Source organism: Oncorhynchus keta, chromosome 30 (assembly GCF_023373465.1).
Source record: "Oncorhynchus keta strain PuntledgeMale-10-30-2019 chromosome 30, Oket_V2, whole genome shotgun sequence".
NCBI lineage: Eukaryota > Metazoa > Chordata > Actinopteri > Salmoniformes > Salmonidae > Oncorhynchus > Oncorhynchus keta.
Genome location: NC_068450.1, coordinates 14900133 through 14927055, shown reverse-complemented (window position 1 = coordinate 14927055; position 26923 = coordinate 14900133). Strand labels below are relative to the sequence as shown.

At 45.2% G+C, this 26923-nt stretch overlaps 1 protein-coding gene across 1 annotated transcript in view; it reads left to right on the top strand.

Moving 5' to 3' along the window:
* Positions 1 to 26923, top strand: part of LOC127913922 (ephrin-B1-like) — a 167872-nt gene that overhangs the window by 66462 nt on the left and 74487 nt on the right. The window contains exon 2 of the mRNA XM_052487802.1: positions 7695 to 7972. Coding sequence (XP_052343762.1) covers positions 7695 to 7972 — 278 coding nt within the window. The remainder of the gene's footprint in view (positions 1 to 7694; positions 7973 to 26923) is intronic.

Sequence of the window (26923 nt, the reverse complement as noted above, 5' to 3'; positions counted from 1 at the left end):
ATCTCAATGGAGAAAAATGTCCTCCTGTGTCGTACCTATATCCCCCCACTAGAATCCCCATACTTTAATGAAGACAGCTTCTCCATCCTGAAGGGGGAAATCAATCATTTCCAGGCCCAGGGACATGTCTGTGGTGACCTAAATGCCAGAAATGGACAAGAACCTGACACCCTCAACACACAAGCGGACAAACACCTACCTGGTGGTGACAGTATTCCCTCCCCCATATGCCCCCCGTGGCACAACTATGACAACATAACCGACAAAAACAGGTCACAACTCCTGTTGCTCTATCGCACGCTGGGTCTGTGCATAGTCAATTGTAGGCTTCGAGGGGACTCCTATGGTAGGTACACCTATAGCTCATCTCTTGGCAGTAGACTATTTGATCACTGACCTCAACCTAGAGCCACTTAGAGCGTTCACAGTCCCACTGACACCCCTATCAGGCCACAGCAAAATCACACACTACTTGAAAAGAGCAATACTCAATCATGAGGCATCAAAGCCAAAGGAACTGAATCATTTTAAGAAAGAAATGTAGTTTGGAAACCTACCAAAAAACAATTAGGCAACAACTAATTCAATCCCTTTTAGACAACTTCCTGGACAAAACGTTCCACTGTAATAGTGAAGGTGTAAACTTGGCAGTAGAAAATCTTATCAGCATATTTGACTTCACAGCTTCCCTATCAAATCTAAAAAATCTCAAATAGAAAACCGATATAGAGAACCTGAGTCTACGCCTTCACTATGGTGAATCACTAAAACAATACAGAAATACACTACGGAAAAAGAAGGAGCAGCACGTCAGAAATCAGCTCAATGTAATTGAAGAATCCATACACTAACCACTTCTGGGAAAATTGGAAAACACTAAACAAACAACATAAAGAGGTATCTATCCAAAATGGAGATGTATGGATAAACCACTTCTCCAAACTTTTTGGCTCTATAACAATGAACAAACAACAAAAACATATACATGATCAAATACAAATCTACAAATCTTAGATTCAACTATTAAAGACTCCTAGAACCCACTGGATTCTCCCATTACCTTTAATGAACTACAGGACAAAATAAAAACCCTCCAACCTAAAAAGGCCTGTGGTGTTGATGGTATCCATAATGAAATGATCAAATCTACAGACAACAAATTCCTATTGGCTATACTAAAACTCTTTAAGCTGCATCCCTGTCTCACCCCACGGCCCCGTGGGAAGAAATGTGTGTGTTTTTTCACTATTTTAACCGCACAGTTGTTGTTTGTGTACATGGATTTTATAATGTTGTATGTTTTTCCCCCAACACCACTTTCCATCAGTTTGGATAACTGACCCTCAGGCCAAATTGAGTCGAAGCCTTTTTTGAAATCAACAAAGCATGAGAAGACTTTGCCTTTGCCTTTGTTTTGGTTTGATTGTTTGTCAATTATGTGTGCAGGGTGAATAAGTGGTCTGTTGTACGGTAATTTGGTAAAAAGCTAATTTGACATTTGCTCAGTACATTGTTTTCACTGAGGAAATGTACGAGTCTGCTGTAAATGATAATACAGAGGATTTTCCAAAGGTTGCTGTTGACGCATATCCCATGGTAGTTATTGGGGTCAAATTTGTCTCCACTTTTGTGGATTGGGGTGATCAGTCCTTGGTTCCAAATATTGGGGAAGATGCCAGAGTTAAGGATGATGTTAACCTCTCTGGGAAATTCGGGACGGTAGCTTCCCACCTCAACAACAGCCAGTGAAAGTGCAGGGCGCCAAATTCAAAACAACAGTAATCCCAAAATTAAAATTAAACATACAAGTATTTCAAACCATTTTAAAGACAAACCTGTTGTTAATCTCACCACAGTGTCCGATTTCAAAAAGTCTTTACGAGGAAAGCAAACCAAACGATTATGTTAGGTCAGTGCCTAGTCACAGAAAAACACATTCATTTTTCCAGCCAAAGAGAGGAGTCACAAAAAGCAGAAATAGAGATAAAATTAATCACTAACCTTTGATGATCTTCATCAGATGACACTCATAGGACTTTGACACTCATAGGACTTTATGTTACACAATACATGTATGTTTTGTTCGATGAATTTCATATTTATATCCAAAAATCTCAGTTTACATTGGCTCGTTACGTTCAGTAGTTCCAAAACATCCCGTGATTTTGCAGAGAGCCACATCAATTTACAGAAATACTCATAATAAACATAAAAGATACAAGTGTTATGCATGGAATTTTAGATCCACATCTCCTTAATGCAACCGCTGTGTCAGATTTCAAAAAAGCTTTACCGAAAAAGCACACCATGCAATAATCGGAGTACAGCGCTCAGACAACAAAACAAGCCATACAGATATCCGTCATGTTGTGGAGTCAACAAAGTCAGAAATAGCGTTATAAATGTTCACTTACCTTTGATGATCTTCATCAGAATGCACTCACAGGAATTCCAGTTCCACAATAAATGTTTGATTTGATTTGTTTCATCATTTATGTTCAAATACCTCTTTTTTGTTCGCGCGTTTAGTACACAATCCAAACTCACGACGCGCGGGCAAGTCCAGGTGAAAATTCCGACAAAAAGTCATATTACAGTTGAAATATGTCAAACGAAGTATAGAATCAATCTTTAGGATGTTTCTAACATAAATCTTCAATAACATTCCAACCAGATAATTCCTTTGTCTGTAGAAATGCGATGGAACGCAGCTACCTCTCACATGAGCGCGCGTGATCAGCTCATGCCACTCTGGCAGACCTCTGACTCATTCAGCTCCCATTCCCCCCTCCCTCACAGTAGAAGCATCAAACAAGGTTCTAAAGACTGTTGAGATCTAGTGGAAGCCTTGGGAAGTGCAATATGACCCCATAGACACTGTATATTCGATAGGCAATGATTTGAAAAATTACAACCCACTTCCTGGTTGGATTTTTTCTCAGGTTTTTGCCTGCCATATGAGTTCTCACAGACATCATTCAAACAGTATTAGAAACTTCTGAGTGTTTTCTATCTAAATCTACTAATAATATGCATATATTAGCAACTGGGCCTGAGTAGCAGGCAGTTTACTCTGGGCACCTTATTCATCCAAGCTACTCAATACTGCCCCCCAGTCCCAAATAACTTTTAAGCCCCACCCTCTTCAACATATATCAAGGAATTGGCGAGAACAGTCTGCAGCACCCGGCCTCACCCTACTAGGGGGAGAGACAGAGAGAGAGAGAGGGGAGGGGGAAGAGAGAGATAGATAGAGAGAGGGTAGAGGGAGAGAGGGAGAGGGGGGAGAGGAGAGAAGGAGGAGAGAGAGAGAGAGAGAGAGAGAGAGAGAGAGAGAGAGAGAGAGAGAGAGAGAGAGAGAGAGAGAGAGAGAGAGAGAGAGAGAGAGAGAGAGAGAGAGAGAGAGGAGGAGAGAGAGAGAGAGAGAGGGGGGAGAGAGAGAGAGGAGAGGGGAGGGGAGAGGGAGAGAGAGAGAGGGTAGAGGGAGAGAGGGAGAAGGAGGGGGAGAGAGGGAGAGAGAGAGGGTAGAGGGGGAGAGGGGAGAGGAGGGAGAGAGAGGGAGAGGGAGGGGGTGGGGAGAGGGATGGGAGGAGAGAGGGAGGGAGGGGGAGAGAGAGCAAGAGAGGGGAGAGGGAGGGGGTGGGGAGAGAGGGAGAGAGAGAGAGGGAGGGGGTGGGGAGAGAGGGAGGGGTGGGGAGAGAAAGTGTGTCCCTGTATCCCCTGATGTCCTGCTAAACCATGAAGGATCAGTATAAACAACAAATGCTTCTCGCTCCTCTAAATCCTCAAATCTGCTGCCATGGTCAGATCTCATCTACTGATAGTAACGCTACTGCCCGTGACCACACACACACACACACACACACACACACACACACACACACACACACACACACACACACACACACACACACACACACACACACACACACACACACACACACACACACACACACACACGGTGCGTCAGGCTGGCTGGTTTAATGTGCTGGCTCACTGCGACTGTACTGTGTTGACATTATAAACCCAAATAGAGTCCAGAACAATGGTTCAGCCTGTCTTACCCGAGCAGACCGCACTCTCAGCTCTTTACTCTTTATCACGGGGTCAAAGTAAGGGTCCAGGCTTTTTAACATTTTGTCATTCCCCTCTCCTCTCTGGTTCTATTGCTTGCTATATACCGTACATTCCCCCAGAACCCTAACATCGTCATGAGAAAACAGTTTTTTCATTTTAGAAGAAAAAGGAATGAAACTGGAACCCAACATGAGCGTCCTGACAGTGACTGTGTCCTGTATGACAGTGACTGTATTCCCTATGTAGTGCACTACTTTAGACCAGGTCCCCATTCCCTATGTAGTGCACTACTTTAGATCAGGTCCCCATTCCCTATGTAGTGCACTACTTTAGACCAGGGCCCCATTCCCTATGAAGTGCACTACTTTAGATCAGGTCCCCATTCCCTATGTTGTGCACTACTTTAGACCAGGTCCCCATTCCCTATGTAGTGCACTACTTTAGACCAGGGCCCCATTCCCTATGTAGTGCACTACTTTTGACTAGGTCCCCATTCGCTATGTAGTGCACTACTTTAGACCAGGGCCCCATTCCCTATGTTGTGCACTACTTTAGACCAGGGCCCCATTCCCTATGTAGTGCACTACTTTTGATCAGGTCCCCATTCCCTATGTAGTGCACTACTTTAGACCAGGGCCACATTCCCTATGTAGTGCACTACTTTAGACCAGGGCCCCATTCCCTATGTAGTGCACTACTTTAGACCAGGGCCCCATTCCCTATGTAGTGCACTACTTTTGACCAGGTCCCATGGGCCATTCTTGGGAAACAGGGTACCATGTGGAGGCATTTACTGATATCATGTCAAACTTCATTAGTCACATGCACCGAATACAACGTGTGTAGACCTTACTGTGAAATACTTACTTACAAGCCCTTAACCAACAATGCACTTCAAGAAAGAGAAAATATTTACCAAATAAACTAAAGTAAAAAATAATACAAAGTAAGACAATAAAATAACGAGGCTATATACAGGGGGTACCGATACCGAGTCAATGTGCTGGGGCACAGGTTAGTCGAGGTAATTTGTACATGTACGGTTCAAGTCGGAAGATTACATAAACCTCAGCCAAATACATTTCAATTCAGTTTTTCCCAATTCCTGACATTTAATCCTAGTAAAAATTCCTTGTCTTAGGTCAGTTAGGATCACCACTTTATTTTAAGAATGTGAAATGTCAGAATAATAGTAGAGAGAATGATTTATTTCAGCTTTTATTTCTTTCATCACATTCCCAGTGGGTCAGAGGTTTACATACACTCAATTCGTATTTGGTAGCATTGCCTTTACATTAAAAAAACTTGGCTCGTTTCGGGTAGCCTTCCACAAGCTTCCCGCAATAAGTTGGGTGAATTTTGGTCCAATCCTCCTGACAGAGCTGGTGTAACTGAGTCAGGTTTGTAGGCCTCTGTCACGATCGTCGTAATGAGCGGACCAAGGCGCAGCGTGAGTTTAGTTCCACATATTTTTAATCTCCGTGAAACAAACAAAACAATAAAGAAACAAGGAAATGTGACGTCATGACAACAGGCAACTAAACACAAACAATATCCCACCAAACACAGGTGGGGAAATGGCTACCTAAATATTATCCCCAATCAGAGGCAACAATAAACAGCTGCCTCTAATTGGGAACCATATTAGCACCAACATAGAAATAGACATACTAGAACATCCTCTAGTCACGCCCTGACCTACTACACCATAGAGAACCAAGGGCTCTCTATGGTCAGGCCGTGACAGCCTCTTTGCTCGCACATACTTTTTCAGCCACTCCAATACCTTGACTTTGTTGTCCTTAAGCGATTTTGCCACCACCTTGGAAGTATGCTTGGGGTCATTGTCCATTTGGAAGACCCATTTGCAACCAAGCTTTAACTTCCTGACTGATGTCTTGAGATGTTGCTTCAATATATCTACATAATTTTCCTCCTTGTGATGCTATCTATTTTGTAAAGTGCCCCAGTCCCTCCTGCAGCAAAACACCCCCACAACATGATGCTGCCACCCCCGTGCTTCACGGTTGGGATGGTGTTCCTCGGGCTTGCAAGTCTCCCCCTTTTTCCTCCAAACATAACAAAGGTCATTATGGCCAAACAGTTCTATTTTTGTTTCACCAGACCAGAGGACATTTCTCCAAAAATGACGATCTTTGTCCCCATGTGCAGTTGCAAACCGTAGTCTGGCTTTTTTATGGCAGTTTTGGAGGAGTGGCTTCTTCCTTGCTAAGCTGCCTTTCAGGTTATTTTGATATAGGACTTGTTTTACTGTGCATATAGATACTTTTGTACCTGTTTCCTCCAGCATCTTCACAAGGTCCTTTGCTGTTGTTCTGGGATTGATTTGCACTTTTCGCACCACATTACGTTCATCTCTAGGAGACAGAAGGCGTCTCCTTCCTAAGCGGTAGGACGGTTGCGTGGTCCCATGGTGTTTATACTTGCTTACTATTGTTTGTACAGATGAACGTGGTACCTTCAGGTATTTGGAAATTGCTCCCAAGGATGAACCAGACTTGTGGAGGTCTCAAATTTCTTTCTGAGGTCTTGGCTGATTTTGTTCGATTTTTCATGATGTCAAGCAAAGAGGCACTGAGTTTGAAGGTAGGCCTTGAAATACATCCACAGGTACACCTCCAACTGACTGAAATGATGTCAATTAGCCTATCAGAACTTCTAATGCCATGACATAATTTTCCGGTATTTTCCAAGCTGTTTAAAGGCACAGTCAACTTAGGGTATGTAAACTTCTGACCCACTGGAATTGTGATTACAGTGAATTAATCTGTCTGTAAACAATTTTTGGAAAAATGACTTGTGTTATGCACAAAGTAGATGTCCTAACTGACTTGCTAAAAATATAGTTTGTTAACAAGAAATTTGTGGAGTGGTTGAAAAATGAGTTTTAATTACTTCAACCTAAGTGTATGTAAACTTCCGACTTCAACTGTAGGAAGGGGTGAAGTGACTGCATAGATAATAAACAGCGAGTAGCAAAACAAATGGAGGGGGGTCAATGTAAATAGTCCGGTGGCCATTTGATTAATTGTTTAGCAGTTTTTTGGCTTGAGGTGGAAGCTGTTAAGGATCCTTTTGGTCTTCGACTTGATGCTCCAGTATCGCTTGCTGTGCGGTAGCAGAGGAAAAAGTCTATGACTTGGGTGACTGGAGTCTTTGACAATTTTTTGGGCTTTCCTCTGACACCACCTATTATATAGGTCCTGGATGGCAAGAAGCTTGGCCCCAAGGATTTACTTGGCCGTACTCACTACCCTCTGTAGCACCTTACGGTCAGATGCCGAGCAGTTGCCATACCAGGCGGTGATGCAACCGGTAAGGATGCTCTCGATGGTGCAGCTGTAGAACTTTTTGAAGATCCTGGGACCCATGCCAAATCTTTTCAGTCTCCTGAGGGGGAAAGGTGTTGTCGTGCCCTCTTCATGACTGTCTTGGTGTGTTTGGACCATGATAGTTTGTTGGTGATGTGGACACCAAGGAACTTGAAACTCTCGACCCGCTCCACTACAGCCCCATCGATGTTAATGGGGACCTGTTCAGGTAGAGGGGTGGTCGTCTACCAATATATCTTATTAACACTATTCTCCTCCCCTCAGGTTCCTGTCAGGTAGAGGGGTGGTCATCTACCCAGATATCGGGGACAAGCTGGACATTATCTGCCCCAAGGCTGAGCCAGGACGAGACTATGAGTTCTATAAGCTGTACCTGGTCAGGAGAGAGCAGGCGGAGGGGTGCAGCACGGTCATGGACCCCAACGTACTGGTCAACTGTAACAAGCCAGAGAAGGACATCAAGTTCACCATCAAGTTCCAGGAGTTTAGTCCCAACTATATGGGCCTGGAGTTTAAGAAGAACATGAATTACTACATCACATGTGAGTACTGAATCAATCTTAATAAAGTTGAGCCAAGAGTAGGAGAAAAACTCGACCTCTTTTTCCTTTACCCCAATCTTTGGCTATGTACAGACTCAGTGAGCATAACCTTGCTATTGAGAGCATAGCCTTGCTATTGAGAGAGGCCGCCATAGGCAGAGCTGGCACTCAAGAGAAAGGCTACAGTATGTGCACACTGCCCACAAAATGAGGTGGAAACTGAGCTGCACTTCCTAACCTCCTGCCAAATGTATGACCATATTAGAGACACACATTTCCCTCAGATTACGCAGACCCACAAACAATTCTAAAACAAACCCAATTTTGATGAACTCTCATATCTACTGGATGTAATACAACACTGTGCCATCGCAGCAGCAAGATGTGTGACCTGTTGACACGAGAAAAGGGCAACCAGTGAAGAACAAACACCATTGTAAATACAACCCACATTTATGTTTATTTATTTTCCCTTTTGTACTTTAACCATTTGGACATCGTTACAACACTGTATGTAGACATACTATGACATTTTAAATGTCTTTATTATTTTGTAACTTCAGTGAGTGTGATGTTTACTGTTACTTTTTGTTTATTTCACTTTTGTTTATTATCTATTTCACTTGCTTTTGCAATGTTAGCATATGATTTCCCATGCCAATAAAGTCCTGAAATTTACATTTAAAAATGAAGTTCAGCTTGAAGCACTCCCACCTCCTCCCTCTCTTCTGTAGCTCAGTTGGTAGAGCATGGCGCTTGTAACGCCAGGGTAGTGGGTTCGATCCCTGGGACCACCCATACGTAGAATGTATGCACACATGACTGTAAGTCGCTTTGGATAAAAGCGTCTGCTAAATGGCATATATTATTATTATTATATATTCTCTCAGTGGGGGAGAGAGAGTTCAGCCTGAAGCCCTCCCCTCCTCCCTCTCTCAGTGGGGGAGAGAGAGTTCAGCCTGTTGCCCCTCCCCCTCCTCCCTCTCTCAGTGGGGGAGAGAGAGTTCAGGGTGTAGCCCTCCTCCCTCTCTCAGTGGGGGAGAGAGAGTTCAGGCTGTAGCCCTCCTCCTCCTCCTTCTCTCAGAGGGGGAGAGAGAGTTCAGGCTGTAGCCCTCCTCCCTCTCTCAGTGGGGGAGAGAGAGTTCAGCCTGTAGCCCTCCTCCCTCTCTCAGTGGGGGAGAGAGAGTTCAGCCTGTAGCCCTCCTCCCTCTCTCAGTGGGGGAGAGAGAGTTCAGCCTGTAGCCCTCCTCCCTCTCTCAGTGGGGGAGAGAGAGTTCAGCCTGTAGCCCTCCTCCCTCTCTCAGTGGGGGAGAGAGAGTTCAGCCTGTAGCCCTCCTCCCTCTCTCAGTGGGGGAGAGAGAGTTCAGGCTGTAGCCCTCCTCCCTCTCTCAGTGGGAGAGAGAGAGTTCAGCCTGTAGCCCTCATCCCTCTCTCAGTGGGGGAGAGAGAGTTCAGCCTGTAGCCCTCATCCCTCTCTCAGTGGGGGAGAGAGAGTTCAGCCTGTAGCCCTCCTCCCTCTCTCAGTGGGGGAGAGAGAGTTCAGCCTGTTGCCCTCCTCCCTCTCTCAGTGGGGGAGAGAGAGTTCAGCCTGTAGCCCTCCTCCCTCTCTCAGTGGGGGAGAGAGAGTTCAGCCTGTTGCCCTCCTCCCTCTCTCAGTGGGGGAGAGAGAGTTCAGCCTGTAGCCCTCCCCCTCCTCCCCCTCTCAGTGGGGGAGAGAGAGTTGACCCCAGGTGACTGAGCCCCAGCTGAGGGAAGAAGTGCAACTGCCAACACCAGAGTCCGAAGAAATACATTCTAATAACAAGTATGTCACATAAGCATATTATGCAGATAAGACATCTTAATTATCTATGTTACCCAACTCATTCTTATTCATCCACCACACTCTATCCCTCCATCCCTCCATCTCTTTATCCCTCCATCTCTTTATCCCTCCATCCCTCCATCTCTTTATCCCTCCATCTCTTTATCCCTCCATCCCTCCATCTCTTTATTCTTCCATCTCTTTATCTCTCTGTCCCTCCATCCCTTTATCCCTCCATCTCTTTATCCCTCCATCCCTTTATCCCTCCATCCCTTTATCCCTCCATCTCTGTATCCCTCCATCTCTTTATCCCCCCATCCCTTTATCCCTCCATCGCTTTATCCCTCCATCCCTCCATCCCTTTATCCCTCCATCCCTCCATCCCTTTATCCCTCCATCTCTTTATCCCTCCATCCCTTTATCCCTCCATCTCTTTATCCCTCCATCCCTCCATCTCTTTATCCCTCCATCTCTTTATCCCTCCATCTCTTTATCCCTCCATCCCTTTATCCCTCCATCTCTTTATCCCTCCATCCCTTTATCCCTCCATCTCTTTATCCCTCCATCTCTTTATCCCTCCATCCCTTTATCCCTCCATCTCTTTATCCCTCCATCTCTTTATCCCTCCATCTCTTTATCCCTCCATCCCTTTATCCCTCCATCTCTTTATCCCTCCATCCCTTTATCCCTCCATCCCTTTATCCCTCCATCCCTTTATCCCTCCATCCCTTTATCCCTCCATCCCTTTATCCCTCCATCCCTTTATCCCTCCATCTCTTTATCCCTCCATCCCTTCATCCCTCCATCCCTTTATCCCTCCATCCCTTTATCCCTCCATCCCTTTATCCCTCCATCCCTTTATCCCTCCATCTCTTTATCCCTCCATCCCATCCCTTCATCCCTTTATCCCTCCATCTCTTTATCCCTCCATCCCTTTATCCCTCCATCCCTTTATCCCTCCATCTCTTTATCCCTCCATCTCTTTATCCCTCCATCCCTCCATCCCTTTATCCCTCCATCCCTTTATCCCTCCATCCCTCCATCCCTTTATCCCTCCATCCCTTTATCCCTCCATCGCTTTATCCCTCCATCTCTTCATCCCTCCATCCTTTATCCCTCCATCTCTTCATCCCTCCATCCCTTTATCCCTCCATCCCTTTATCCCTCCATCTCTTTATCCCTCCATCTCTTTATCCCTCCATCCCTTTATCCCTCCATCCCTCCATCTCTTTATTCCTTTATCCCTCCATCTCTTTATCCCTCCATCCCTTTATTCCTCTATCCCTCCATCCTCTCTTTATCCCTCCATCCCTCCATCTCTTTATCCTTTATCCCTCCATCTCTTTATCCCTCCATCCCTTTATCCCTCCATCTCTTTATCCCTCCATCTCTTTATCCCTCCATCTCTTTATCCCTCCATCTCTTTATCCCTCCATCTCTTTATCCCTCCATCTCTTTATCCCTCCATCTCTTTATCCCTCCATCCCTTTATCCCTCCATCTCTTTATTCCTCCATCTCTTTATCCCTCCATCCCTTTATCCCTCCATCTCTTTATCCCTCCATCTCTTTATCCCTCCATCCCTCCATCCCTTTATCCCTCCATCTCTTTATCCCTCCATCCCTCCATCCCTTTATCCCTCCATCGCTTTATCCCTCTATCCCTCCATCTCTTTATCCCTCCATCTCTTTATCCCTCCATCCCTTTATCCCTCCATCCCTTTATCCCTCTATCCCTCCATCCCTTTATCCCTCCATCTCTTTATCCCTCCATCCCTTTATCCCCCCATCGCTTTATCCCTCCACCCCTCCATCCGTGGCCTCCATCCCTGCCCTCCATCCCTGCCCTCCATCCCTTTATCCCTCTATCCCTCCATCCCTTTATCCCTCCATCTCTTTATCCCTCCATCTCTTCATCCCTCCATCCTTTATCCCTCCATCTCTTCATCCCTCCATCCCTTTATCCCTCCATCCCTTTATCCCTCCATCTCTTTATCCCTCCATCTCTTTATCCCTCCATCCCTTTATTCCTCCATCCCTCCATCTCTTTATTCCTTTATCCCTCCATCTCTTTATCCCTCCATCCCTTTATTCCTCTATCCCTCCATCTCTTTATCCCTCCATCCCTCCATCTCTTTATTCCTTTATCCCTCCATCTCTTTATCCCTCCATCCCTTTATCCCTCCATCTCTTTATCCCTCCATCTCTTTATCCCTCCATCTCTTTATCCCTCCATCCCTTTATCCCTCCATCTCTTTATCCCTCCATCTCTTTATCCCTCCATCTCTTTATCCCTCCATCCCTTTATCCCTCCATCTCTTTATTCTTCCATCTCTTTATCTCTCTGTCCCTCCATCCCTTTATCCCTCCATCTCCTTTATCCCTCCATCCCTTTATCCCTCCATCCCTTTATCCCTCCATCCTTTATCCCTCCATATCTTTATCCCTCCATCTCTTTATTCTTCCATCTCTTTATCTCTCTGTCCCTCCATCCCTTTATCCCTCCATCTCTTTATCCCTCCATCCCTTTATCCCTCCATCCCTTTATCCCTCCATCGCTTTATCCCTCCATCTTTATCCCTCCATCCCTCCATCCCTGCCCTCCATCCCTTTATCCCTCTATCCCTCCATCTCTTTATCCCTCCATCCCTTTATCCCCCATCGCTTTATCCCTCCACCCCCTCCATCCGTTATCCCTCCATCCCTTTATCCCTCCATATCTTTATCCCTCCATCCCTTTATCCCTCCATCTCTTTATCCCTCCATCTCTTTATCCCTCCATCTCTTTATCCCTCCATATCTTTATCCCTCCATCCCTTTATCCCTCCATATCTTTATCCCTCCATCTCTTTATTCCTTTATCCCTCCATCTCTTTATCCCTCCATCCCTTCATCCCTCCATCTCTTTATCCCTCCATCCCTGCCCTCCATCCCTTTATCCCTCTATCTCTTTATCCCTCCATCTCTTTATCCCTCCATCTCTTTATCCCTCCATCTCTTTATCCCTCCATCTCTTTATCCCTCCATCTCTTTATCCCTCCATCTCTTTATCCCTCCATCTCTTTATCCCTCCATCTCTTTATCCCTCCATCTCTTTATCCCTCCATCTCTTTATCCCTCCATCTCTTTATCCCTCCATCTCTTTATCCCTCCATCCCTCCATCCCTTTATCCCTCCATCCCTGCCCTCTATCCTTCCATCCACACCTCTGCATTGCTTGCTGTTTGGGGTTTTATGCTGGGTTTCTGTACAACACTTTGTGACATCTGCTGATGTAAGAAGGGCTTTATAAATACATTTGATTGATTGACTGACTGACTGACTGATGTATTGATTTATTGATTGACTGATTGATTGATTGATTGATTAGAGAGAGGGAGATGGAGATAAAAGGTCAAGGTTAAATTCCCCAGTGAAGGAACATCAGATCAGCACTGCCCTAGATAGGAGCTACCACGTACATGGTCGCATATGCATACACACACATACACAGAATCAAGATTAGTAGGTTTATCCCTGTGTGTCCATGTCAACAACACTCTGCTTGTGTTTACTAGTGGTGTATGGTGTTTAGTAGTGGTGTGTGGTGTTTACTAGTAGCGTGTGGTGTTTACTAGTGGTGTGTAGTGTTTACTAGTGGTGTTTACTAGTGGTGTGTAGTGTTTACTAGTGGTGTATGGTGTTTAGTAGTGGTGTGTGTGGTGTTTACTAGTAGTGTGTGGTGTTTACTAGTAGTGTGTGGTGTTTACTGGTGGTGTTTACTGGTGGTGTGTGGTGTTTACTAGTGGTGTTTACTAGTGGTGTGTAGTGTTTACGAGTGGTGTATGGTGTTTAGTAGTGGTGTGTGTGGTGTTTACTAGTAGTGTGTGGTGTTTACTAGTAGTGTGTGGTGTTTACTAGTGGTGTTTACTGGTGGTGTGTGGTGTTTACTAGTGGTGTTTACTGGTGGTGTGTGGTGTTTACTAGTGGTGTATGGTGTTTAGTAGTGGTGTGTGGTGTTTACTAGTGGTGTTTACTAGTGGTGTGTGGTGTTTACTAGTGGTGTGTAGTGTTTACTAGTGGTGTATGGTGTTTAGTAGTAGTGTGTGGTGTTTACTAGTGGTGTTTACTAGTGGTGTGTGGTGTTTACTAGTGGTGTGTGGTGTTTACTAGTGGTGTATGGTGTTTACTAGTGGTGTGCAGTGTTTACTAGTGGTGTATGGTGTTTACTAGTGGTGTGTGGTGTTTACTAGTGGTGTGTGGTGTTTACTAGTGGTGTGTGGTGTTTACTAGTGGTGTATGGTGTTTACTAGTGGTGTGCAGTGTTTACTAGTGGTGTATGGTGTTTACTAGTGGTGTGTGGTGTTTACTAGTGGTGTGTGGTGTTTACTATTGGTGTGTGGTGTTTCAAATCAAATGTTTTTTGTCACATGTGCCGAATACAACAGGTATAGACTTCACAGTGAAATGCTTACTTACAAGCCCTTAACCAACAATGCTTTAAGAACTTTTAAGACAAATAAGTGTTAAGTAAAAAATAGAAAATAAAAGCAACAAATAATTCAACAGCAGCAGTAAAATAGCAATAGCGAGGCTATATACAGGTGGAACTGGTACAGAGTCAATGTACAGGGCACCGGTTAGTAAAGGTAATTGAGGTAATATGTACATGTAGGTGGAGTTAAAGTGACTATTCATAGATAATAACAGGAAGTAGCAGCAGCGTAAAAGAGGGGTCTGGGAAGCCCTTTGATTCGCTGTTCAGGCGTCTCATGGCTACCCAGAGTGTTTTAACCTTACTACCTTTGATTAGCTGTTCAGGAGTCTCATGGCTACCCAGAGTGTTTTAACCTTACTACATTTGATTCGCTGTTCAGGAGTCTCATGGCTACCCGGAATGTTTTAACCTTACTACCTTTGATTAGCTGTTCAGGAGTCTTATGGCTTGGGGGTAGAAGCTGTTTAAAAGCCTCTTGGACCTAGACTTGGCGCTCCGGTACCGCTTGCCATGCGGTAGCAGAGTGAACAGTCTATGACTAGGTTGGCTGGAGTTTTTGAAAATTCTTAGGGTCCTTCTGTAGCTCAGTTGGTAGAGCATGGCGCTTGTAACGCCAGGGTAGTGGGTTCGATTCCTTACCACCCATATGTAGAATGTATGCACACATGACTGTAAGTCGCTTTGGATAAAAGCGTCTGCTAAATGGCATATATTTTATATTAGGGCCTTCCTCTGACACCGGCTGGTGTAGAGGTCCTGGATGGCAAGACGCTTTGCCCCAGTGATGTACTGGGCGGTAGGCACTACCCTCTGTAGTGCCTTGCTATCGGAGGCCGAGCAGTATTTATACCAGGCAGTGATGCAACCATGCTCTCGATTGTGCAGCTGTAGAATTCTTTGAGGATCTCAGAACCCATCTCAAATCATTCAGTCTCCTGAGGGGGAACAGGTGTTGTCGTGTCCTCTTCATGACTGTCTTGGTGTGCTTGGACCATGATAGTTGTTGGTGATGTGGACGCCAAGGAACTTGAAGCTCTCAACCTGCTCCACAACGTCGATGAGAATGGGGGCATGCTCGGTCCGTCCTTTACCTGTAGTCCACAATCATCTCCTTTGTCTTGATCACGTTGAGGGAGAAGTTGTTGTCCTGTTTACTAGTGGTGTATGGTGTTTACTAGTGGTGTATGGTGTTTACTAGTGGTGTATGGTGTTTACTAGTGGTGTATGGTGTTTACTAGTGGTGTATGGTGTTTACTAGTGGTGTATGGTGTTTACTAGTGGTGTATGGTGTTTACTAGTGGTGTATGGTGTTTACTAGTGGTGTATGGTGTTTACTAGTGGTGTATGGTGTTTACTAGTGGTGTATGGTGTTTACTAGTGGTGTATGGTGTTTACTATTGGTGTATGGTGTTTACTATTGGTGTATGGTGTTTACTAGTGGTGTATGGTGTTTACTAGTGGTGTGTGGTGTTTACTAGTGGTGTGTGGTGTTTACTAGTGGTGTATGGTGTTTACTATTGGTGTATGGGCTGTATGCCGTGCCCTCAGCTGTGACTGTAGAGAGAGATCTGGGCTGGTTGTCTCTCCTAGTCATTGTCATGATATCTCATTCTGAAAGGATGTGCCGTGCAGTGGGCGTGTGTGTGTTTGTGCAGCACAGGGTTATTGAGGTTGGTTATTGTACTGGTTTTATTATTACTGAGAGGGGGAGAGAGAGAGAGAGGGAGAGGGAGAGAGAAGGGGGGGAGGGGAGAGGGTAAGAGAGAGAGGGAGGCCACTTTCATTATGATATTCACGGTCAGTGAATGGTAACCATTGGTTACGATAGAACCCTCTCTGAGATGAATCTCATATTCATGTATTCATCTAAATTAATCTTGTCCCTGCATCGCATCTCTTAACACACACTGATCCCCTTGACAAACACACACACGGACACACAAACACAAACACTTATCCTGTCTCAGCTGTGATGCACTCAAATCAAATCAAATTGTATTAGTCACATGCACCGAATACAACAGGTGTAGACCTTACAGTGAAATGCTTACTTACGAGCCCCTAACCGATAAGAATAAGAGATAAAAGTAATGAAAGAGCAGCAGTAAAAAAATAACAATATATACAGGGGGTGCCAGTATAGAGTCAATGTGCAGGGGCACCGGTTAGTTGAGGTAGTATGTACATGTAGGTAGAGTTAATTAAAGTGATTATGCATAGATGACAACATAGAGTGACAGTGGTGTGGAAAAGGGGGGGTGGGCAATGCAAATAGTCTGGGTAGCCATTTGATTAGATGTTCAGGAGTCTTATGGCTTGGGGGTAGAAGCTGTTTAGAAGCCTCTTGGACCTAAACATGGCTCCGGTACCGCTTGCCGTGCGGTAGCAGAGAGAACAGTCCATGACTAGGATGGCTGGTGTCTTTGACAATTCTTAGGGCCTTCCTCTGCCACCGGCTGGTAAAGAGGTGTATGGCATTGAAGCTCGTCTGGAGGTTAGGTAACACAGTGTCCAAAGAAGGGCCAGAGGTATACAGAATGGTGTCGTCTGCGTAGAGGTGGATCAGAGAATCACCAGCAGCAAGAGCGACATCATTGATGTATACAGAGAAGAGAGTCGGCCCGAGAATTTAACCCTGCGGCACCCCCATAGAGACTGCCAGAGGTCCGGACAACAGGCCCTCTGATTTGACACACTGAACTATATCAGAGAAGTAGTTGATAAACCAGGCGAGGCAATAATTTGAGAAACCAAGGCTGTTGAGTCTGCCGATAACAATGTGGTGATTGACAGAGTCGAAAGCCTTGGCTAGGTCGATGAATATGGCTGCACAGTAATGTCTCTAATTGATGGCAGTTATGATATTGTTTAGGACCTTGAGCGCGGCTGAGGTGTACCCGTGACCAGCTCTGAAACCAGGTTGCATAGCGGAGAAGATACGGTGGGATTTGGAAATGGTCAGTAATCTGTTTAACTTGGCTTTCGAAGACCTTAGAAAGACAGGTTAGGATAGATATAGGTCTGTAGCAGTTTGGGTCTAGAATGTCTCCCCCTGTGAAGAAGGGGATGACCGGGGCAGCTTTCCAATCTTTGGGAATCTCAGACGATACAAAAGAGACAGCAAAAGGGGTTGCAACAATTTCTGCAGATCATTTTAGAAAGTGAGGGTCCAGATTTTCTAGCCCAGTTGATTTGTAGGGTTCCAGATTTTGCAGCTCTTTCAGAACATCAGCTATCTGGATTTGGGTGAAGGTGAAATGGAGGAGGCTTGGGAAAGTTGCTGTGGGGGGTGCAGGGCTGTTGACCGGGGTAGGGGTAGCCAGGTGGAAAGCATGGCCAGACGTAGAAAAATGCTTATTGAAAATCTCAATTATCATGGATTTATCGGTGGTGACAGTGTTTCCTAGCCTCAGTGTAGTGGGCAGCTGGGAGGAGGTGCTCTTATTCTCCATAGACTTTACAGTGCCCCAGAATTCTTTTGAGTATGTGCTACAGGATGCAAATTTCTGCTTGAAAAATCTAGCCTTAACTTTCCTAACTGCTTGTGTATATTGGTTCCTATCTTCCCTGAAAAGTTGAATATCACGGGGGCTATTTGATGCTAATGCAGAACGCCACCGGATGTTTTTGTGCAGGTCAAGGGCAGTCAGGTCTGGAGAGAACCAAGGGCTGTATCTGTTTTTGAATGGGGCATGCTTATTTAAGATGATGAGGAAGGCACTTTTAAAGAATAACCAGGCATCCACTGCTGACGGGATGAGGTCAATATCCTTCCAGGATACCCGGGCCAGGTCGATTAGAAAGGCCTGCTCGCTGGAGTGTTTTAGGGAGCATTATTTGACAGTGATGAGGGGTGGTTGTTTGACCGCAGACCAATTACAGATGCAGGCAGTGAGGCAGTGATTGCTGAGATCTTGGTTGAAAACAGCAGAGGTGTATTTAGAGTAGAGGTAGACCGATTATGATTTTCCAACGCCGATACCGATTATTGCAGGCCCCAAAAAAAGCCGATACCGATTAATCGGCCAATTTCATTTATTTATTTATTTGTAATAATGACAATTACAACAATACTGAATGAACACTTACTTTAACTTCATATATTAATAATGAAACATGTTACATTTGGTTGGTATTGCCAGTGTAACAGTATAGCTTCCGTCCCTCTCCTCGCTCCTCCCTGGGCTCGAACCAGGAACATAACGACAACAGCCACCCTCAAAGCAGCGTTACCCATGCAGAGCAAGGGGAACAACTACTAGAAGGCTCAGAGCAAGTGACGTTTGAAACTCTATTAGTGCGCGCTAACTAGCTAGCCATTTCACTTCCGTTACACCAGCCTCATCTCAGGAGTTGATAGGCTTGAAGTCATAAACAGTGCAATGCTTGACGCACAACGAAGATCTGCTGGCAAAATGCACGAAAGTGCTGTTTGAATGAATGTTTACTTGCCTGCTTCTGCCTACCACCGCTCAGTCAGATATTTAGATACTTGTATGCTCAGTCAGATTATATCATCAACCATGTGTAGTTAGCTAGTGATTATGATTGATTGTTTTTTATAAGATACATTTAATGTTAGCTAGCAACTTACCTTGGCTTACTGCATTCGCGTGACATGCAGTCTCCTTGTGGAGTGCAACGAGAGAGAGTCAGGTCGTTATTGCTTTGGACGAGTTAACTGTAAGGTTGCAAGATTGTATCCCCCGAGCTGACAAGGTGAAAATTTGTCATTCTGCCCCTGAACGAGGCAGTTAACCCACCGTTCCTAGGCCGTCATTGAAAATAAGAATGTGTTCTTAACTAACTTGCCTAGTTAAATAAAAAATAAAAAACATTGGCGCTCAAAAATACTTGAAATCGGCCCGATTTAATCCGATTAATCGGTCGACCTCTAATTTCGAGGGCAAGTTGGTTAGGATGATATCTATGAGGGTGCCTGTGTTTATGGATTTGGGGTTGTACTCGGTGAGTTCATTGATAATTTGTGAGACTGAGGGCATCAAGCTTAGATTGTAGGATAGCCGGGGTGTCAATAATGTCCCAGTTTAGGTCACCTAACAGCACGAGCTCTGAAGATAGATGGGGGGGGGGGACTCAATTCACATATGGTGTCCAGGGCACCGCTGGGGGCAGAGGATGATCTATAGCAAGCGGCAATGGTGAGAGAATTTTTTCTGGAAAGGTCGATTTTTAAAAGTAGAAGCTCTAATTGTTTGGGTACAGACCTAGATAGTAAGACAGAACTCTGCAGGCTATCTCTGCAGTAGATTGCAACTCCGCCCCCTTTGGCAGTTCTTGTCGGAAAATGTTATAGTTAGGGATGGAAATTTCAGGGGTTTTGGTTGTCTTCCTAAGCCAGGATTCAGACACAGTTAGGACATCCAGGTTGGCAGAGTGTGTTAAAGCAGTGAATAAAACAAACTTAGAGAGTAGGCTTCTAACGTTAACATGCATGAAACCAAGGCTTTTACGGTTACAGAAGTCAACAAATGAGAGCACCTGGGGAATAGGAGTGGATCTAGGCACTGCAGGGCCTGGATGAACCTCTTTATCACCAGAGGAACAGAGGAGGAGTAGGATGAGGGTACGGCTAAAAGGCTATAAGAACTGGTCATTCAGGAACAGAGAGTAAAAGGAGCAGGTTTCTGGGCGCAATAGAATAGATTCAAGGTGTAATGTACAGACAAAGGTATGGTAGGATGTGAGTACATTGGAGTAGGCATTGAGTAATGATGAGAGAGATATTGTTTCTAGAGACGTTTAAACCAGGTGACGTCACCGCATGTGTGGGAGGTGGAACTAAATGGTTGGTTAATGCATATTGAGCAGGGCTAGAGGCTCTACAGTGAAATATAACAATAATCACTAACCAGAACAGTAATGGACAAGGCATATTGACATTAGAGAGAGGCATTGCGTAGCCCTTTGATCATAAGGGTCCAGTGAGTGTTTGGGCTGGCTGGAGACACGGCGATTCAGACAGCTAGCAGGCCGGGGCTAGCAAGCTAGCAGAAGGGCCTTAGAGGGACGTTGCACCGGAGGAAAGTCTGACTTAGCCTCCTCGTGCGGTGACGGATTAGTAGGGTTCCGAGTAGCAGAGGGGTCAAAGTCCAATTGCCAAAATAGGTATAGTGGCCAAAGAAATAGGCCGATTGATCTATTCAGCTAACAGTCCAATATAGCGGGCCGCGGCTCGCATGCTAGCAGATGGGCATTCAGGGGACATCACGGCGGAGGGGCCTGTTGGAAAAAAAAACTCGGGCAGAATACGTCGGTAGTCCAGTCGTGATGGATGAGCAGGGCTTCGTTGAGTCAAAGGGGCCCAGGCCAATTGGCAAAATAGGTATAGTGGCCCGAGAAATTGGCCGATGGGCCTATTAGCTAACAGTCCGATACGCTCTAGACAGCTAGCGGGCCGTGGCTAGCAGGTTAGCAGATGGGCATTCAGGGGACGTCGCGACTGTTAGAGGAATTTAACTCCTATATGTTCATTAACCAATTCAGTTGTAACAAAGCAAAACACTGTGTCCGTTTCTAAGAATTTGTAAGGTTCTTATTTGCATAAAATAGACAAAGATCAGTCTCAAAATTAATCAATAGCCTTTATTCCCGAGAGCTCTGGTCATAATACCATGTACATTGGTTTATATACCCCACATTTCGTCATTAATGTCCCTCCTCCTCTCAGATACAATGGCAATATAGTTCACAAGCCTTCTCACATTGTCTTCCATCTGTTAAACAATCTACTACAAGCCCAAGGTCTCTCCCCTCCCTGGGTGGGGACAGAATGTCCTGTAAGGAACACAGTATTCCAGCCGGTCTGACGATAGCTCCATTCATTTCTAACAAGGAACAGAAAGTCCTTGTTCTAATTCTTGACTAAAACTACACACCTTATATTCAGTCTTAGAATTATAATAAGATTCATACATTCACACAGTAACAGAGTAGTATTCTGTTTAGTTATAATTCTAAGCTAAATGTGTACGTAATTTTGTCATTATTCATAAAAATCCCATAACAGCGACGTAGGAGCCAGTTGAGTACACCGTCGAGCAGATTACTTCAGTATTCCAGTCATGAAGGATCGGCGGGGTTCCGTGCCCAGTACCGGCAGTAGAAGGGGTCAAGGTATTGTAGCCCAGGAGTGGCTGATGGGCCTCTTCAGCTAGTCAGGAGAGGGCTAGCGCCAGGCTAATTGGTGCTTGCTTCGGGACAGTGACGTTAGCCAGGAGTAGTCACTTGGATTGCAGCTAGCTAGCTGAGATGATTCAGGTGAAAAGGTTTAGAGCTTGCGGTAGGAATCTGGGGATATGGAGAGAAAATAGGTCCGGTATGCTCTGGTTTGAATCGCATTGTACAAACTGGCGAGAGCTTTCCGAGCTAACGTTTAGCTGATGACCTCTAGCAGTGGTTAGCTGACTACTAGCTAGTAGCTAATGAGCTGGCTAGTTTCTGTTGGGGGATTCCGGTTCTGAGGTAAATAAAAGTACTTTAGAAAAAACAGATCCACACCTCATTGGGTGAGGCGGGTTGCAGGAGAGTATTTTGAAGTTGAGGTTTAGAAAAATATTTGTAAAAAGATATGCGAAGAAAAAGCCCTGCGGCCTTGTGAATGTTGACCTGTCTAAAGGTCTTACGGTACAGCTTGTCTACCATGACTTCTGGTTGGGGTATGTACGTACGGTCACTGTGGGGACGACGTCATCGATGTACTTATTGATGAAGCCAATGATAGATGTGGTGTACTCCTCAATGCCATCGGAGGAATCCCGGAACATATTCCAGTCTGTGCTAACAAAACAGTCCTGTAGTTTAGCATCTGCTTCATCTGACCACTTTTTTGATTGATCTAGTCACTGGTGCTTCCTGCTTTAATTTTTGCTTGTAAGCAGGAATCAGGAGGATGGAATTATGGTCAGATTTTCCAAATGGAGGGCGAGGGAGAGCTTTGTGTGCATCTCTGTGTGAGGAGTATAAGTGGTCCAGAGTTATTTTCCCTCTGGTTGCACATGCTGATAGAATTTTGGTAAAACTGATTTAAGTTTCCCTGCATTAAAGTCCCCAGCTACTTGGAGCGCCGCCTCTGGGTGAGGGTTTTCCTGTTTGGCGGAGTACAGCTCATTTGTCATGCCCTGACCTTAGAGAGACATTTTATTTCTCTATTTGGTGAGGGCAGGGTGTGATTTGGGTGGACATTCTATGTTTTCTATTTATTTGTTTCTGGCCGAGTGTGATTCCCAATCAGAGGCAGCTGTCTATCGTTGTCTCTGATTGGGAATCATACTTAGGCAGCCTTTTTCCCACCTCATGTTGTGGGTAATTATTTATTTTCTGTTTAGTGTCTGTGCCTGACGGAACTGTTCGCTTTCGCTTTTGGGTTTGTTATTTTTGTTTGAGTGTTTCTTGTAAATAAATATCATGAACACTTTCCACGCTGCGCTTTGGTCCACTCTTCCTTCCACCGACGACGAGCGTTACATTATTCAATGCTATCTTAGTGCCAGCCTCTGACTGTGGTGGTATGTAAACTATCTCGGTAGGTAGTGTGGTCTGCAGCTTATCATGAGAAACTCAACCTCAGGTGAGCAATAGCTCGAGACTTCCTTAGATAACGTGCACCAGCTGTTGTTTATAAAAATACATAGACGGCCAGTCCTGAGTCCACAGTCCTGAGTCCACAGTCCTGAGTCCACAGTCCTGAGTCCACAGTCCTGAGTCCACAGTCCTGAGTCCACAGTCCTGAGTCCACAGTCCTGAGTCCACAGTCCTGAGACGGTAGTGGCAACATTATGTGCAAAAGTAGTAAACAAATAAGTTACAAACACAGATAAATTATCATTCTGTTGGGGAGACGTAAAATGTCTGCCTTCTGCTCCGGCGCCACTCTAGGTTATTAAAGTATCCTGCTGTGTACTACTCTCTTTCCAACCCCCTTTCCTTCCATCCTCTTCCCTCTATCCTCTACTCTCTTTCCAACCCCTTTTCCTTCCATCCTCTTCCCTATATTCTCTACTCTCTTTCCAACCCCTTTTCCTTCCATCCATCTCTTCCCTATATCCTCTACTCTCTTTCCAACCCCTTTTCCTTCCATCCTCTTCCCTATATCCTCTACTCTCTTTCCAACCCCTTTCCTTCCATCCTCTTCCCTCTATCCTCTACTCTCTTTCCAACCCCCTTTCCTTCCATCCTCTTCCCTCTATCCTCTACTCTCTTTCCAACCCCTTTTCCTTCCATCCTCTTCCCTCTATCCTCTACTCTCTTTCCAACCCCTTTTCCTTCCATCCTCTTCCCAACCCCTATCCTCTACTCTCTTTTTCCAACCCCTTTCCTTCCATCCTCTTCCCTCTATCCTCTACTCTCTTTCCAACCCCTTTCCTTCCATCCTCTTCCCTCTATCCTCTACTCTCTTTCCAACCCCTTTTCCTTCCATCCTCTTCCCTCTATCCTCTACTCTCTTTCCAACCCCTTTCCTTCCATCCTCTTCCCTCTATCCTCTACTCTCTTTCCAACCCCTTTTCCTTCCATCCTCTTCCCTATATCCTCTACTCTATTTCCAACCCCTTTCCTTCCATCCTCTTCCCTCTATCCTCTACTCTCTTTCCAACCCCCTTTCCTTCCATCCTCTTCCCTCTATCCTCTACTCTCTTTCCAACCCCTTTCCTTCCATCCTCTTCCCTCTATCCTCTACTCTCTTTCCAACCCCTTTCCTTCCATCCTCTTCCCTCTATCCTCTACTCTCTTTCCAACCCCTTTCCTTCCATCCTCTTCCCTCTATCCTCTACTCTCTTTCCAACCCCCTTTCCTTCCATCCTCTTCCCTCTATCCTCTACTCTCTTTCCAACCCCTTTCCTTCCATCCTCTTCCCTCTATCCTCTACTCTCTTTCCAACCCCTTTCCTTCCATCCTCTTCCCTCTATCCTCTACTCTCTTTCCAACCCCTTTTCCTTCCATCCTCTTCCCTCTATCCTCTACTCTCTTTCCAACCCCCTTTCCTTCCATCCTCTTCCCTCTATCCTCTACTCTCTTTCCAACCCCTTTCCTTCCATCCTCTTCCCTATATCCTCTACTCTATTTCCAACCCCCTTTCCTTCCATCCTCTTCCCTCTATCCTCTACCTCTACTTTTTCCAACCCCTTTCCTTCCATCCTCTTCCCTCTATCCTCTACTCTCTTTCCAACCCCTTTCCTTCCATCCTCTTCCCTCTATCCTCTACTCTCTTTCCAACCCCTTTCCTTCCATCCTCTTCCCTCTATCCTCTACTCTCTTTCCAACCCCCTTTCCTTCCATCCTCTTCCCTCTATCCTCTACTCTCTTTCCAACTCCCTTTCCTTCCATCCTCTTCACTCTATCCTCTACTCTCTTTCCAACCCCCTTTCCTTCCATCCTCTTCCCTCTATCCTCTACTCTCTTTCCAACCCCCTTTTCTTCCATCCTCTTCACTCTATCCTCTACTCTCTTTCCACCCCCCTTTCCTTCCATCCTCTTCCCTCTATCCTCTACTCTCTTTCCAACTCCCTTTCCTTCCATCCCCTTCCCTCTATCCTCTATTCTCTTTCCAACCCCTTTCCTTCCATCCTCTTCCCTCTATCCTCTACTCTCTTTCCAACCCCTTTTCCTTCCATCCTCTTCCCTCTATCTTCTACTCTCTTTCCAACCCCCTTTCCTTCCATCCTCTTCCCTCTATCCTCTACTCTCTTTCCAACCCCCTTTCCTTCCATCCTCTTCCCTCTATCCTCTACTCTCTTTCCAACCCCCTTTCCTTCCATCCTCTTCCCTCTATCCTCTACTCTCTTTCCAACCCCTTTTCCTTCCATCCTCTTCCCTCTATCCTCTACTCTCTTTCCAACCCCCTTTCCTTCCATCCTCTTCCCTCTATCCTCTACTCTCTTTCCAACCCCCTTTCCTTCCATCCTCTTCCCTCTATCCTCTACTCTCTTTCCAACCCCCTTTCCTTCCATCCTCTTCCCTCTATCCTCTACTCTCTTTCCAACCCCCTTTCCTTCCATCCTCTTCCCTCTATCCTCTACTCTCTTTCCAACTCCCTTTCCTTCCATCCTCTTCACTCTATCCTCTACTCTCTTTCCAACCCCCTTTCCTTCCACCCTCTTCCCTCTATCCTCTACTCTCTTTCCAACCCCCTTTCCTTCCATCCTCTTCACTCTATCCTCTACTCTCTTTCCAACCCCCTTTCCTTCCATTCTCTTCCCTCTATCCTCTACTCTCTTTCCAACTCCCTTTCCTTCCATCCTCTTCCCTCTATCCTCTATTCTCTTTCCAACCCCCTTTCCTTCCATCCTCTTCCCTCTATCCTCTACTCTCTTTCCAACCCCCTTTCCTTCCATCCTCTTCCCTCTATCTTCTACTCTCTTTCCAACCCCCTTTCCTTCCATCCTCTTCCCTCTATCCTCTACTCTCTTTCCAACCCCCTTTCCTTCCATCCTCTTCCCTCTATCCTCTACTCTCTTTCCAACCCCCTTTCCTTCCATCCTCTTCCCTCTCTCTTCTGTATTCTATAGTTCCTCTATCCTCTACTCTTTTTCCAACCCCCTTTCCTTCCATCCTCTTCCCTCTATCCTCTACTCCCTTTCCAACCCCCTTTCCTTCCATCCTCTTCCCTCTCTCTTCTGTATTCTATCGTCCCTCTATCCTCTACTCTTTTTCCAACCCCCTTTCCTTCCATCCTCTTCCCTCTCTCTTCTGTATTCTATCTTCCCTCTATCCTCTCCATACATTCTCTTCCTTTTATACCCCTATCTCTCCTTCCCCCTTCTCTCCCCCATCCTCCTCTCCCTCCTTCCTCCTCTCTCTCACACTATGAGTGCAATAGTGGAATGAGTTTGTGTGTTCTCCCTTCTCCCCTCTCTTTCAATTCAATTTCAATTCAATTTAAGGGCTTTATTGGCATGGGAAACATTTGTTAACATTGCGAAATCAAGTGAAACCGATAGTAAACAAAACTGAAATGAACAATAAAAATTAACAGTAAACATTATACAAAATAATAAAGACATTTCAAATGTCATATTATGTCTAGATACAGTGCTGTAACGATGTCCAAATAGTGAAAGTACAAAAGGGAAAATAAATAAACGTAAATATTGTATTTACAATGGTGTTTGTTCTTCACTGGTTGCCCTTTTCTTGTGGCAACCGGTCACAAATCTTGCTGCTGTGATGTCACACTGTGGTATTTCACCCAGTAGATATGGGAGTTTATCAAAATTGGGTTTGTTTTTGAATTCTTTGTGGATCTGTGTAATCTGAGGGAAATATGTGTCTCTAATATGGTCATACATTTGGCAGGAGGTTAGGAAGTGCAGCTCAGTTTCCACCTCATTTTGTGGGCAGTGTTCACATAGCATGTCTTCTCCCGAGAGCCAGGCCTGCCTACGGCAGCCTTTTTCAATAGCAAGGCTATGCACACTGAGTCTGTACATAGTCAAAGCTTTCCTTAAGTTTGGGTCAGCCCTGGACCAGCTTGCTTAGGAGACTCTTCTCCAGGTTAATCTCTCTGTAAGCGATGGCTTTGTTATGGAACGTTTGTGAATTGCTTCCTATTAAGTGGTTGTAGAATTTAGCGTCTCTTTTCTGGATTTTGATAATTAGCAGGTATCGGCCTAATTATGCTCTGCATGCATAATTTGGTGTTTTACGTTGTACACG